We start from the raw sequence: 14174 nt of genomic DNA on the forward strand, positions 1-14174 counted from the left end.
TTTCCGATTCCGATAATATTTCCGATTCAGACAATATTTCCGTTTCCGGCAATATTACCGATTCCGGCAATATTTCTATTTCCAATAATATTTCCCGATATGTACCATGTTTCCGTTTCCGGCAACATCTACGACTTGGATAATATTTATATTTCCGATACGATCCATATTTCCGTTTCCGGCAATATCATCGTTTCCGGAGTATTCATTTCTTGCCTGTGACGATCTCAGCTCCCACTGAAACCAAGATCCGTCGATTCCGAATATCCATAGATGGAGTATTTAATGCCATTAAATACTTGATCCGTTTACGTACTATTTGTTTGACCCTACGGGTTCAGTCAAGAGTAAGCTGTGGATTAATATCATTAATTCCACTTGAACTGAAGCGGCCTCTAGCTAGGCATTCAGCTCACTTGATCTCACTGAATTATTAACTTGTTAATTAATACTGAACCGCATTTATTAGACTTATCATTGAATGCATACTTGGACCAAGGGCATTATTTCCTTCAATTTTTTTGAGGGAAATTTAGGGGTAGGACTTTTTTTGGGATAAAGTTTTTTCGAGGTAAATTTTTATTTTAAGTATTTTTAATATTGTTTTTTTAAAGTAGGCGCTCAATAGTCTCTTTGAGGCAGGAATATAATAAAGAAATTAATTTATATCTAACGAGTCGCCTATCAATGGAAGGCGACACATAAGGTCAACTCTATAGTGTCGCCTATAATATAAGAGGCGACACGTAAACTATATGTGTCCCCTGCAATCCCAATTGTGGGAGGACAATCCCGATTTGTGGGAGGACAATCCCAATCTTGCGATCTTGAGATTAGACTTCGTTTGATAGGTGATTACCTGAGCGTTGCCTTTATAGCCTCCTTTTACGGTGCGACGGTTGGTCAACGTCAAAGCAACCAGTTCTCAAACAAGTAATCTCAAATCACTCAGGTATTGAGGATTTAGTGTCTAATAATTTTAATGAAATTTACTTATGACAGATTTTCATCTCTTACAGTAAACTTTCATAGGTCTTGTCCGATACTAGTCTTCCCAAAGTAAGTATCTATGCAAATGGTTATGACATTGCCATGTCCACATAGTTCAAGAAACAGAACTACTAGTCATCTTGGATTCTAGTCGTCTAACGTTTTCTATGCGTCCAATTTTATAGAAAACTCCGACTAGGGACCATTTTCAACCTTTGACATTCAAGTTCACTTGATAGACATTTCTTAGTCACAGGACTGGTCCTGACAGTCTATCTTGAATATATCGTCAAATTGAAGGGACTCATCATTTAATAAACCACAAATTAAATGGAAAAATGAATTCTTTTCATTTATTGTGAATGATTAACCAATAATGTTTTACAAAGATTTAAACTCTAAAACTTTAAAACATTAAACAGAGACATCAAAGCCATTCTCCAATATGCTTGATTCCCATAGCTGCAGTGTGCGAGTTGTGCTTAGCCTGCGGCAGAGGTTTAGTCAATGGATCTGATATGTTGTCATCAGTTCCAATTTTGCTTATCTCGACTTCTTTTCTTTCAACGAACTCTCGTAGAAGGTGAAATCTACGAAGTACATGCTTGACTCTCTGGTGGTGTCTAGGCTCCTTTGCCTGTGCAATAGCTCCGTTATTATCACAATATAGGGCAATTGGTCCTTTAATGGAGGGGACTACACCAAGTTCACCTATGAACTTCCTTAGCCATATAGCTTCCTTTGCTGCTTCATGTGCAGCAATGTACTCCGCTTCAGTTGTAGAATCCGCAATGGTGCTTTGCTTAGCACTTTTCCAGCTTACTGCTCCTCCGTTGAGGCAGAAGACAAACCCAGACTGTGATCTGAAATCATCTTTGTCGGTTTGGAAACTTGCGTCCGTATAGCCTTTAACAATTAATTCATCATCTCCACCATAGACCAGGAAGTCATCTTTGTGCCTTTTCAGGTACTTCAGAATATTCTTGGCAGCAGTCCAATGCGCCTCCCCTGGGCCAGACTGGTATCTGCTCGTAGCACTGAGTGCGTACGCAACATCCGGGCGTGTACATATCATAGCATACATTATTGAACCAATCAATGATGCATATGGAATCCCATTCATTCGTCTACGCTCATCAAGTGTTTTTGGGCACTGAGTCTTGCTTAGAGTCATTCCATGAGACATGGGTAGGTAGCCTCGCTTGGAGTCCGCCATCTTGAACCTATCAAGCACCTTATTGATATAAGTGCTCTGACTAAGTCCAATCATCCTTTTAGATCTATCTCTGTAAATCTTGATGCCCAATATGTACTGTGCTTCTCCTAGATCTTTCATCGAAAAACATTTCCCAAGCCAAATCTTGACAGAGTTCAACATAGGAATGTCATTTCCGATAAGTAATATGTCGTCGACATATAATACTAGGAAAGCAATTTTGCTCCCACTGACCTTCTTGTATACACAAGATTCGTCTGCGTTCTTGATGAAACCAAAGTCACTGACTGCTTCATCAAAACGTATATTCTAGCTCCTGGATGCCTGCTTCAATCCGTAGATTGACCTCTTTAGCTTGCATACCTTTTTAGCATTCTTTGGATCCTCAAAACCTTCAGGCTGTGTCATAAACACAGTTTCTGTTAAAACGCCGTTTAAGAAAGCAGTTTTGACATCCATCTGCCATATTTCGTAATCGTAATATGCAGCGATTGCTAACATTATCCGAATAGACTTTAGCATTGCAACTGGTGAAAAGGTTTCATCGTAATCCACACCGTGGACTTGCCTGTAACCTTTTGCAACCAATCTAGCTTTGAAAACTTCAAGTTTCCCATCCTTGTCCTTTTTCAGTTTGAAAACCCATTTGCTTCCAATGGCTTGGTAGCCATCTGGCAAATCGACCAAATCCCATACTTGGTTTTCAGACATGGAGTCTAATTCAGATTGCATGGCTTCTTGCCATTGCTTGGAGCTAGGGCTCGTCATAGCTTGTTTGTAAGTCGCAGGTTCATCACTTTCAAGTAATAGAACGTCATAGCTCTCGTTCGTCAAAACACCTAAGTACCTTTCCGGTTGAGATCTATATCTTTGCGATCTACGCGGGGTAACATTTCTAGTTTGACCATGATTCTCACCAGATTCTTCTAAAGATCTCTGAGTTTCATCCTGAATGTCATCTTGAGCATTCTCTAGAGTTTGTTGTTCGACTCGAATTTCTTCGAGGTCTACTTTTCTTCCACTTGTCATTTTGGAAATGTGATCTTTCTCCAAAAAGACACCATCTCGAGCAACAAACACCTTGTTCTCAGATGTATTGTAGAAGTAATACCCCTTTGTTTCCTTTGGATAGCCCACAAGGATACATTTGTCAGATTTTGGATGAAGTTTGTCTGAAATTAATCGTTTGACGTATACTTCACATCCCCAAATCTTAAGAAAAGACACATTTGGAGGCTTTCCAAACCATAATTCATATGGAGTCTTTTCGACAGCTTTAGACGGAGCTCTATTTATAGTGAGTGCAGCTGTATTTAGTGCATGTCCCCAAAATTCTAATGGAAGATTGGCCTGACCCATCATTGACCTAACCATGTCTAGCAAGGTTCTGTTCCTCCGTTCTGACACACCGTTCCATTGTGGTGTTCCAGGAGGAGTCAATTCTGATAGAATTCCACATTCTTTCAGATGGTCATCAAATTCATAGCTCAGATATTCACCGCCTCTATCAGACCGCAGTGCCTTAATCTTCTTGCCTAATTGATTCTCTACTTCACTCTGAAATTCCTTGAATTTGTCAAAAGATTCAGACTTATGCTTCATTAGGTAGACATAACCATATCTACTGAAGTCATCAGTGAAAGTGATAAAGTAGCTGAAACCACCTCTAGCATTTGTACTCATTGGTCCACATACATCTGTATGGATTAAACCCAATAGTTCATTTGCTCTTTCTCCAACTTTGGAGAAAGGTTGCTTTGTCATTTTGCCAAGTAAACATGATTCGCATTTACCATAATCCTCTAAGTCAAATGGTTCTAGAATTCCTTCCTTTTGAAGTCTTTCTAAGCGTTTCAAGTTTATATGGCCTAATCGACAATGCCATAGATAGGTGAGATCTGAATCATCCTTTTTGGCCCTTTTGGTATTTATGTTATATACTTGTTTGTCGTGATCTAATAAATAAAGTCCATTGACTAATCTAGCAGATCCATAAAACATCTCTTTAAAATAAAACGAACAACTATTGTCTTTTATTAAAAAGGAAAATCCCTTAGCATCTAAGCAAGAAACTGAAATGATGTTTTTAGTAAGACTTGGAACATGGAAACATTCTTCCAGTTCCAAAACTAGCCCGGAGGGCAACGACAAATAGTATGTTCCTACAGCTAATGCAGCAATCCGTGCTCCATTTCCCACTCGTAGGTCGACTTCACCCTTGCTTAACTTTCTACTTGTTCTTAGTCCCTGTGGATTGGAACATAAGTGTGAGCCACAACCTGTATCTAATACCCAAGAAGTTGAATTAGCAAGTATACAGTCTATAACGAAAATACCTGAAGATGGAACGACTGTTCCGTTCTTGTGATCTTCCTTTAGCTTCAAGCAATCTCTCTTCCAATGCCCCTTCTTCTTGCAGTAGAAGCATTCGGATTCAGAAGTGGGTTGACTGACCTTCCTCTTTACAGATTTGGCGCCAGTTTGCTTAGTTGGGCTGGCCTTGTTGCCACCTTTCTTAGCATTCCTCTTCTTTCCAGATTTCTTGAACTTGCCCCCACGCACCATAAGCACATCCTGCTTATCACTTTTGAGCGTCTTTTCAGCGGTCTTCAGCATACCGTGAAGCTCAGTGAGCGTTTTGTCCAGACTATTCATACTGTAGTTCAGTTTGAACTGATCATACCCGCTATGAAGAGAATGGAGGATGGTGTCTATAGCCATTTCCTGAGGAAATTGCTGATCCAGGCGACTCATATTCTCAATGAGTCCAATCATTTTGAGAACATGTGGACTTACGGGCTCGCCTTTCTTAAGCTTGGTCTCAAGAATTTGCCTATGAGTCTCGAATCTTTCGACTCGAGCCAGATCTTGGAACATGTTCTTCAACTCACTGATGATTGTGAAAGCATCTGAGTTGATGAACGTTTTCTGCAGATCCGCACTCATGGTGGCGAGCATTAGACATTTCACATCCTTGTTTGCATCAATCCAACGATTGAGGGCTGCCTGAGTGACCCCGTCGCCTGCGGCTTCGGGCATCGCCTCTTCTAGGACATACTCCTTTTCTTCCTGCATAAGAACTATTTGCAAGTTCCTTTGCCAGTCAAGGAAGTTTTTCCCGTTCAACTTCTCCTTTTCGAGAATCGATCGAATGTTGAATGAATTGTTGTTTGCCATTTTAAAAACTACAATTGAAAAGAATAAACAAATAAATAACCATTCACAGTTTCTCTTAATAAACTTAAATTCTAGCATACATGCATAATTCAATGTTTATTAAGCATTTTATTCAAGTTATGTGTTCCGGCAGGTGTGAATAAAATGATTCCAAGATCCTAAAATCATTGAAGAACTAAGCACAGTTTGTCGACTTAATCCTAAAACATCTTAGGTAAGCAAAAACCTTTTGCTAATAGTCTAGGAACTATTCTTGGTTGATAGGTACGTCTAAGAACTTATTAGGTAAACCTATCGATTTTGCCACGACATAAAAGGACTCCTTACTTATATCGTTGAGTTTCACCAAAACTAACATGTACTCACAATTATTTGTGTACCTTGCCCCTTTAGGACCAATAAGTAACACCTCGCTGAGCGAAAACTATTACTAGATTGATGTAAAGGATATCCAAGCAAATGTATATTTTGGCATGGCACCTTTTAACTCAATTTTTAAGTTTGGAACTTAAGTCTCTTACTATGTTGGTTAGATTTTAAGTGAACTAAAATCCTTAATCATGCAACATAATCAAGCTTTTGATCTCATGCATTTTAAGACATATTTAAAAGCAATAAATAACTTAAAACATGCATAAGATAAATGTGATCTAGTATGGCCCGACTTCATCTTGAAGCTTTAACTTCAAAGTCCGTCTTGAAAATCTCCGTGGGAGGCACCATTTTCTTCAAATAGGATAAGCTATAATTAAAACTAATTACAACTATTTGATGGTACGCAAACCATATTTGAATTGAAAAACAACTTTGGTACTTTAGACCAATTACATTCAAATTAATGGTACGCAGACCATATTTTCTATCCTATTTGGGCCATACTAGTCACTTCATAACCTGCAAAACAGTACATATACAATATATACCATTCACCCATTCATTATCATGAATGACCCACATAGCTGGTTAGTAAAACACATTATGCATCACGTAAACATTTGCAGCAATTAATCAAGGGCACCAATAATCTACCAATTATTCAGTCCTTATTAATTCTAATCAAGTTGTTTTAACCTTAAGGATTTGTAGACCTAAAATAACCACCAACCCTTATTTTATTTTCCTTATTTTATCTTATTCAGCAACAAGAATGACGTGTCAACCATGTACTTTTTACTAGTTCATTTTCTTCAACAGACATGAGCAATTTATTTCAGAATCAGGATAATCCAAAATGGTAGAGTTTGGTGAAATTATTAAATCAATCACTTTTACCTCATACGGAATAGATAAGAAATCCTTGCTTTCTCCAAAATCTTGCAAGAAATTTCTTGACCAATGATGTCTAGGAGGCACTTCAAAAGAGTACAAAATATGGTGTAATTGACAATAGCTAATCCAGATTAAGCCACCACAATCACACCAAAGTACCAAACCTAGGCTAAAGCTCTGTCTTCTCTGTTTAGCTGCTTGACAATCCACATTCAAGCCTCATTGCTGCCAACATCTCTGGAGAGACAACAGCTAATGAAGGTATACCAGCTCGTTTATCATGATTCTCCTTATTAGAAGCATGGCCAGTTTCCACTCCACCACCCCAACCTCTGTAAAGAATAACTTTGCTTGGCTCCTGGGATACCAAAACTCCGCCTGTTTCTTCCTGCAACAAGTTAATTGAGGAAACCACCTCAGAATTAAGCGAAAAGGATGATTAAACCAAAATAAATCAAACTTCATTGAACATCTGTACATACTTCCAATTTTAAAACCACCTCCTGAACAGAGGTCCCTTTAGCTCTCCCCTTGACATTGACAATAGCTAGAGGATATTTCTTAAAATGGTCCTTGATTGCTTTCGCAACACCAGTGACAACATTGCTCCTGCCTGCAAGATACGTAAATGGAACTTTACATGTATAAACAAAACTACAACTAGAAATAGATTACTGCAGACAAAAATATATTCAAAACGCAAGACATCATAAACTGATAATTACATATGATATTGATATGGTGAACAAATTAAAGGATGATCTGGTTGAGTGGTGTGGATGGATCAATGATCAATGCTGAATGTCAATGGCAGGTTGGTCCAGGAGTTTCATCCATTTCAACTTCAAAACCCTCAGCAGCAAGCCATTTGTCCTTGTACATATACCATTTTGCACAGAACAAGAACAATACAAAGTTAATCAAGCTTATAATTCCCAGAAGCCAGTAGAAGTTGTAAAGGTGTCCTTCGTTAAGGTTGTCTTCTAACCATGGTTTAGAATGTGCAGTTAGAGAGTTCACTAAAGAAACTATTACTGTACTAAAGAAAAACCCTAAGGAAAGTGTGCTTAAAAACAAGCCTGTGCATTCTCTTAAGAGAAAATAAAGTTGTCCTGCATATATCATTGCTTCTCCAGCACCAGTTAATATAAATTGGGGGATTAACCAGAAAACAGATATTGGTAAGATTGCATTTGGATCATATACTAATTCATGTAATTCTGCAACTTTAACCCTTTTGATCTCAATAAGAGCAGCCACCGCCATTGCAACAGTAGCAAGGAATGAACAGATATTGTGAATTCTCATAGACAAACACCGACTCAACCCCTATATAGTTCAATGTAGAACACCAATATCTTGACCAATATAGACAATTTCCAATTCTAGGAACACCAATTTTCAGTCCTCCAAACTCCACTATGCCTATGTTCTGACTCCAGAAAACAATCATTTTCAATCCACCAAACTCTATTCTACATATTCTAACTCCAGAAAATAGAATTATGAATCACACTAACAAAATTTCCATTGTGATATACAAATTCAAACCATCAAAACTCAGAAACCATAGAACAAACTAAACTACCAAGTACATTAAAACACATAACATATATTTAAAGCCTAAATCATCCAACAATGTTAATCATGTACACAATATAGCAACCCCTCAACTCTCATTAATCCATTTAAATTCAAAATTCGAAGTTTTAAGCAACAAATCATAAAATTGCTCCTCACTGTAATCTATAAGAAGCAATAATGAACAAACTAACACAAAGAAAAGCCTAGAAAACTAAACCAAATCACAAAATCAAATTACAAATAGAGAAGAGGAAGAGGACGAACCGAAGACGGTTTTGGAAGGGTTCGTCGACGGCTTCGTGCGGTGCCAATTGTGTCTGCAACTTTCGTTGAAATTTCGTCCTCAATTTGTTGATGGAGGTCGGGTTTCAATTTCTTGAGTATTTTGTAGGTGGAGGTTTTTGCTAATGGAGGCCGGGTTTCAATTGCTGGAGTATTTCGTGGGTTTTCGGTGATGGAGGTTTTTTCGCGATCGAGGGTTTAGGTTGGGGGAGAGTTTTTAATTTTTGGTAAGGACTTCTTTTTTGAGGGAGGGCTTTCTGACTTAGAATCAGTTTAGGAGTAGGAAGTTTTTTGAGGGAAATTTAGGAGTAGGACATTTTTGTAAGGTTATGATACATATGACAATTCATAAATCATGCGGAAAAACCATTTAACCAGGAATACATATTATTTACACATAATCATATAGCATAGTTTAGATGCATACTCTTTGTTGCGTGCCTTCCCTAGCTGCGCCCGAACCGAACAAGAACAAGTCTTTAGGACTCCAAGTGTCGTCCCTCCGTAGATAGTCCACAACACGTCCGGATCCGCCTTAAGATTGACCAACTAGAATCGCCCTTAAGGTACTAATAATTTCGGCACTTTTAGGCAAGGAATGTGTCTGAATTTTTCTCTCAAAAACTCACTTTGAATACTTGAAAACTTGTTATAAATTGTGAACCCAGGCCACATATTTATAGGGGTATGGAAAGAGAATTGGAATCCTATTAGGATACGAATTAATTAAATTAGAATCCTAATGAAACTCTTATTTAATTAATTTATCAACTAGAATTAGAAATTTAATCATTAAACGAATCCTGTACGTTTTAGGTTTCGTATGTGAACACAAACACCCACGCACGCACAGCAGCCCACGAGGGGCGCCATGCGCGCGCGCGCACAGCCTGAGCATCGCAGCCCACGACTGCCGCAGCCTTGGGCGCGCGCTGGGCCTGCCTTGCGGTGGGCCTGGCGCAGCCTTGGGCTGGCGTGTTGTGGCGCGCGTTTCCCTTGCTGGACGTGGGCCTGGCTTCGTGCTGGGCCTTCGTCTAGCAAGCTCGTCCGATGCTAATTCGTACGACGCGCTTCCGATTAATTTTCCGATTCCGGAATTCATTTCCGATACGAACAATATTTAACATTTCCGATTCCGGAATTAATTTCCTTTTCGAACAAATATTTAATATTTCCGTTTCCGGAATTATTTTCCGATTCCGATAATATTTCCGATTCAGACAATATTTCCGTTTCCGGCAATATTTCCGATTCCGGCAATATTTCTATTTCCAATAATATTTCCCGATATGTACCATGTTTCCGTTTCCGGCAACATCTACGACTTGGATAATATTTATATTTCCGATACGATCCATATTTCCGTTTCCGGCAATATCATCGTTTCCGGAGTATTCATTTCTTGCCTGTGACGATCTCAGCTCCCACTGAAACCAAGATCCGTCGATTCCGAATATCCATAGATGGAGTATTTAATGCCATTAAATACTTGATCCGTTTACGTACTATTTGTGTGACCCTACGGGTTCAGTCAAGAGTAAGCTGTGGATTAATATCATTAATTCCACTTGAACTGAAGCGGCCTCTAGCTAGGCATTCAGCTCACTTGATCTCACTGAATTATTAACTTGTTAATTAATACTGAACCGCATTTATTAGACTTATCATTGAATGCATACTTGGACCAAGGGCATTATTTCCTTCAATTTTTTTGAGGGAAATTTAGGGGTAGGACTTTTTTTGGGATAAAGTTTTTTCGAGGTAAATTTTTATTTTAAGTATTTTTAATATTGTTTTTTTAAAGTAGGCGCTCAATAGTCTCTTTGAGGCAGGAATATAATAAAGAAATTAATTTATATCTAACGAGTCGCCTATCAATGGAAGGCGACACATAAGGTCAACTCTATAGTGTCGCCTATAATATAAGAGGCGACACGTAAACTATATGTGTCCCCTGCAATGTACAAGGCGACACGTAAAGTATACGCGTCCCACTTTATGGGGGATGGGACTCGTAAAAGTTTACTTTTAGAGTCGCCTACTAAATACAAGGAGACACCAAAAGCTTATGTATCGCCTAATAAGTTGCAGGCGACACGTAAGCCTTTTATTTGGTTTTTTATTTTGATTTATGGAGCCTTATGAGTCGCCTGCTCTATAACAGGGGACTATAAAAGCTTATGTGTCGCCTGTTTGTTTGAGGCGACTCGAAAAGTCCGACTCCATAAGGTGTTTTTGTAGTAGTGCACCAATGCAGTTTCTCAGAACCAGTTGACATACTACCATAGGGCCTGCTTGATTGAATACTTAGGCATTTCCACCAACTGTTGTGAGGATATGTAGCTTTTCATCAAATCCTTAACCTGACAGATTGCTTTCCAGTACCAGCTATTAGACACTTTTGGTGAGTAATCCCACCAATTTTTATCTCTGATATACACTGAATGCACCCACCTAACCCAAACATTGTCTTTTTTGGTGGAAATCATCCAAACATGCTTCCCCATGGCTGCCACATTCCATAATTTGAGATTTAGAAGACCTAAACCCCCTTCTTTTTTTAGGTTTGCAAACATTCATCCAAGCCACTTTCCCTGGGCTATTAGAGTCTGCTGAACCATGCCATAGATAGTTTCTGCAAATGGCATTCACTCTCTTGTATATCCCTTTAGGCAAGATCATGATTTGGGACCAGTATGACTGCAGAGTCATCAACACAGAATTTACAAGTGTAAGCCTTCCAGCAAAAGAAATGTTCCTTGAACTCCAAGTTTTCACCCTTGCACACATTTTCTCAACAATTTTATCACATTCAGCTACTGATATTTTCTTTGAACAGATGGAAATTCCCAAGTATCTGAAAGGAAAGCATCCTCTGGCAAAACCAGTCATATCTATGATTCTCTGAATGTTTACCTCAGACATGCCAGAACAGTAAACAGATATCTTAGGTGGACTAGCTTTTAAACCAGTAGTGTTAGAAAAGAGCTGGAATCCTTGCATCATGAGATGAACAGACTTGAATTCACCTTTGCAACATAAAATTATATCATCAGCAAAGCATAGGTGATTCAGTTTAGAGACTTTGCATTTTGGGTGGAAATTGAAGTCTGGTTTTTCTGCCACCATCTTAAGAGTTCTGGACAGATACTCAATGCACAACACAAAGAGCAAGGGTGATAAGGGATCACCTTGTCTAAGGCCTCTTTTCCCCTCAAAAAAACCATGAAGAGTGCCATTAATAGACAAAGAGAATTTAGGGGATGTGACACATTGCATGATCAAATGAATAAACTGAGTGGGAAATTGAAGACTCACCAACATCTCTTCAATAAATTCCCACTCAACTGTATCATAGGCTTTTTGAAGGTCCAGTTTGATGAGGCAACCATTACCACCAGTTTTCCTTTCATATCCTTGGGCTAGGTCCTGACAAACCATAATGTTGTGAGCAATGAATCTGCTATGTACAAAAGCTCCTTGATTTTGAGAAATCAGATCAGGAAGCACCTGTCTAATTTTGTTGCAAAGAACTTTTGATATACACTTGTGCACCACATTGCAGCATGAAATTGGCCTAAATTCTTGAACACTCATGGGGCATTTCCCTTTTGGGATAAGAGTAATGCTAGTAGCATTAATCTCCTTCAAGAGTTGACCTGTATTCAGAAAGTCTAAAACAGCATCACTAACATCATTACCAATTATCTCCCAAGCTCCTTTAAAGAATGAACTCCCAAACCCATCAGGGCCAGGGGCTTTATTTGCATCAATATCCCACATGGCCTTCTTCACTTCAGTTCTTTAATAAGAGCTAAGAAGCAAGCATCTCATAGCATCATCAACCAGAGGGCCTTTATTAACCACAGTCTGTTTAACTGTAGTTCTAATGGGATTTTTGGACCCCAACAACCATTTGTAATACTCAAGAAAGGTAGCAGGAACCTTTGCAGGCTCATATATCCATTTACCATACATATCCTTGATAGAAAAGATAGAGTTATGAACCTGTCTGTGTCTGATAGCCCTGTGGAACATAGCAGTGTTGTCATCCCCACCTTTGACCCATTCTAACTTAGCCTTGTGAGAAAGGAAGTTGAGATAGGCTGCATGAGTTACCAAGTATTCCTGGTGAGCAATTTTCTCCATTGAAGCCAGATCCTCACTTGAAGGGTTAAGGTGTAAAGCAGCTTGCAGATCATTGAGATGTTTAGAAGCAGCCAACTCCCTTGCCTCAATTTCACCAAAGCCATCTTTGTTTAACCTTTTCAAAGCATTTTTCACATTTTTGAGCTTCTGAATCAGTTGGAACATTTTAGTCCCCTGGTATGCACAGCCCCAAGCAGTACTCACAATCTCCATATATTGAGGGGCTTGTTGCCACATTGAAAAGAACTTGAAAGGTTTCTTGCCCACTGCTAAGTGAGGGAACACAGCCACCACACCAGGACAATGATCAAAATACCCTTCATTTTTGAAGCAAACCTCAGTATTAGGGTACTGACAGCTCCATAGATGGTTAATCAAAACCCTATCTAACTTAGAGAAAACCCTACAATCACCCTGCTGTTTATTATTCCAGGTGTAGAAATTACCACTGGACTTAGCATCTTCTAAACCACAAGTATTGACACAGTTCTGAAAATCCTGTATTTCATTCAATCTCACATGGCTACCCACCCTTTCATCAGTATTCAGAACACAATTGAAGTCACCCATGAGGATCCAAGGACCAGTAATCCTTGCAGTAAGATCACACAAGTCATTCCATAGTACCAATCTTTCTTTTTGAGTATTATGAGCATATATAAATGAGCTCCAGAATTTAGTACCATTCTTAAGACTAATTTCACAATGAATCAGTTGACTAGAGCAGAAAATAGGGTTTACCTGAAACTCACCAGGTTTCCAAGCAAGCACAATTCTCCCACCATTATGACACATACTATTTGAAGTAAAGCACCAACCACTGAACAATTTCAGGTACAAGGCACCCATATTTTTTGCCTTGACCTTTGTTTCAAGAAGGCAAACCAGGCTGCATTTATTAGCATTCAGAAATCTTTTGACATCCTGCTGCTTAGCACACCTGTTCACCCCCCTGACATTCCAGAAAAGCATTATATCCATCAATATCAGGAGGTCTTCCACCTCCATCCATTGATCTGTTGTCCTCACCTACTACACCATCAGCCATTTTCTCCCCTGTATCTCCTGAATTATGGTCCACCAACACCTGGAAAGAGTTTGTCACCACCACAGGAGGTGTTCTCTCCTTTCTGTATTGCACTGTGCTCTTAGGTTGAACAAAGCTATCTATTGAAGTGTTCACCACCTCAACATTTGTGCCACTGCTTTTCTTTGCAACCCACTTTTTCTTCCCTTTTTTCTTCCTGCAGTCATCACTAACATGGCCTAACAGTTTACAGTGATCACACACTGTGGGTTTCCATTCATAACCAATATTGATTGTCTTTAATCTGCCATGTTCATCATGGAATTTAATGCATTCAGGGAGTTCTTGAGTGAGAGTGACCTCAACTTGATCTCGTGCAAAACGCAATTTCTCCCTTTGAACTGTGGGTTTATCTGCTTGAATAAAATTGCCTATGGAACTCACAATTTTGCTCAAACATTTAGATCCCCAGAATTTTAG

General features: G+C 39.0%; 1 protein-coding gene and 1 long non-coding RNA gene across 2 annotated transcripts; both read right to left on the reverse strand.

The window, feature by feature from the left end:
- Positions 1-6656: 6656 nt before the first annotated feature.
- On the reverse strand, positions 6657-8863 carry LOC110791318 (uncharacterized). Its single transcript, XR_008923587.1, has 3 exons — positions 8501-8863; positions 7135-7265; positions 6657-7040 (listed from the first exon to the last, which is right to left on the reverse strand). It is a non-coding gene; the product is annotated as an uncharacterized lncRNA (long non-coding RNA).
- A 3459-nt stretch (positions 8864-12322) lies between these two features.
- Positions 12323-13516, reverse strand: LOC130463552 (uncharacterized). Its single transcript, XM_056832713.1, has one exon. It carries the CDS (start codon positions 13514-13516, stop codon positions 12323-12325), a length of 1194 nt encoding a protein of 397 aa, XP_056688691.1.
- Between the last annotated feature and the right edge of the window lie 658 nt (positions 13517-14174).

The sequence above is a fragment of the Spinacia oleracea genome, chromosome 6 (genome assembly GCF_020520425.1).
Source record: "Spinacia oleracea cultivar Varoflay chromosome 6, BTI_SOV_V1, whole genome shotgun sequence".
In the NCBI taxonomy this organism is placed as follows: domain Eukaryota; kingdom Viridiplantae; phylum Streptophyta; class Magnoliopsida; order Caryophyllales; family Amaranthaceae; genus Spinacia; species Spinacia oleracea.

Bases quoted from the DNA above. Each gene is read 5' to 3' on its own strand.
- LOC130463552 (XM_056832713.1), bottom strand. From the start codon at position 13,516: ATGGGTGCCTTGTACCTGAAATTGTTCAGTGGTTGGTGCTTTACTTCA.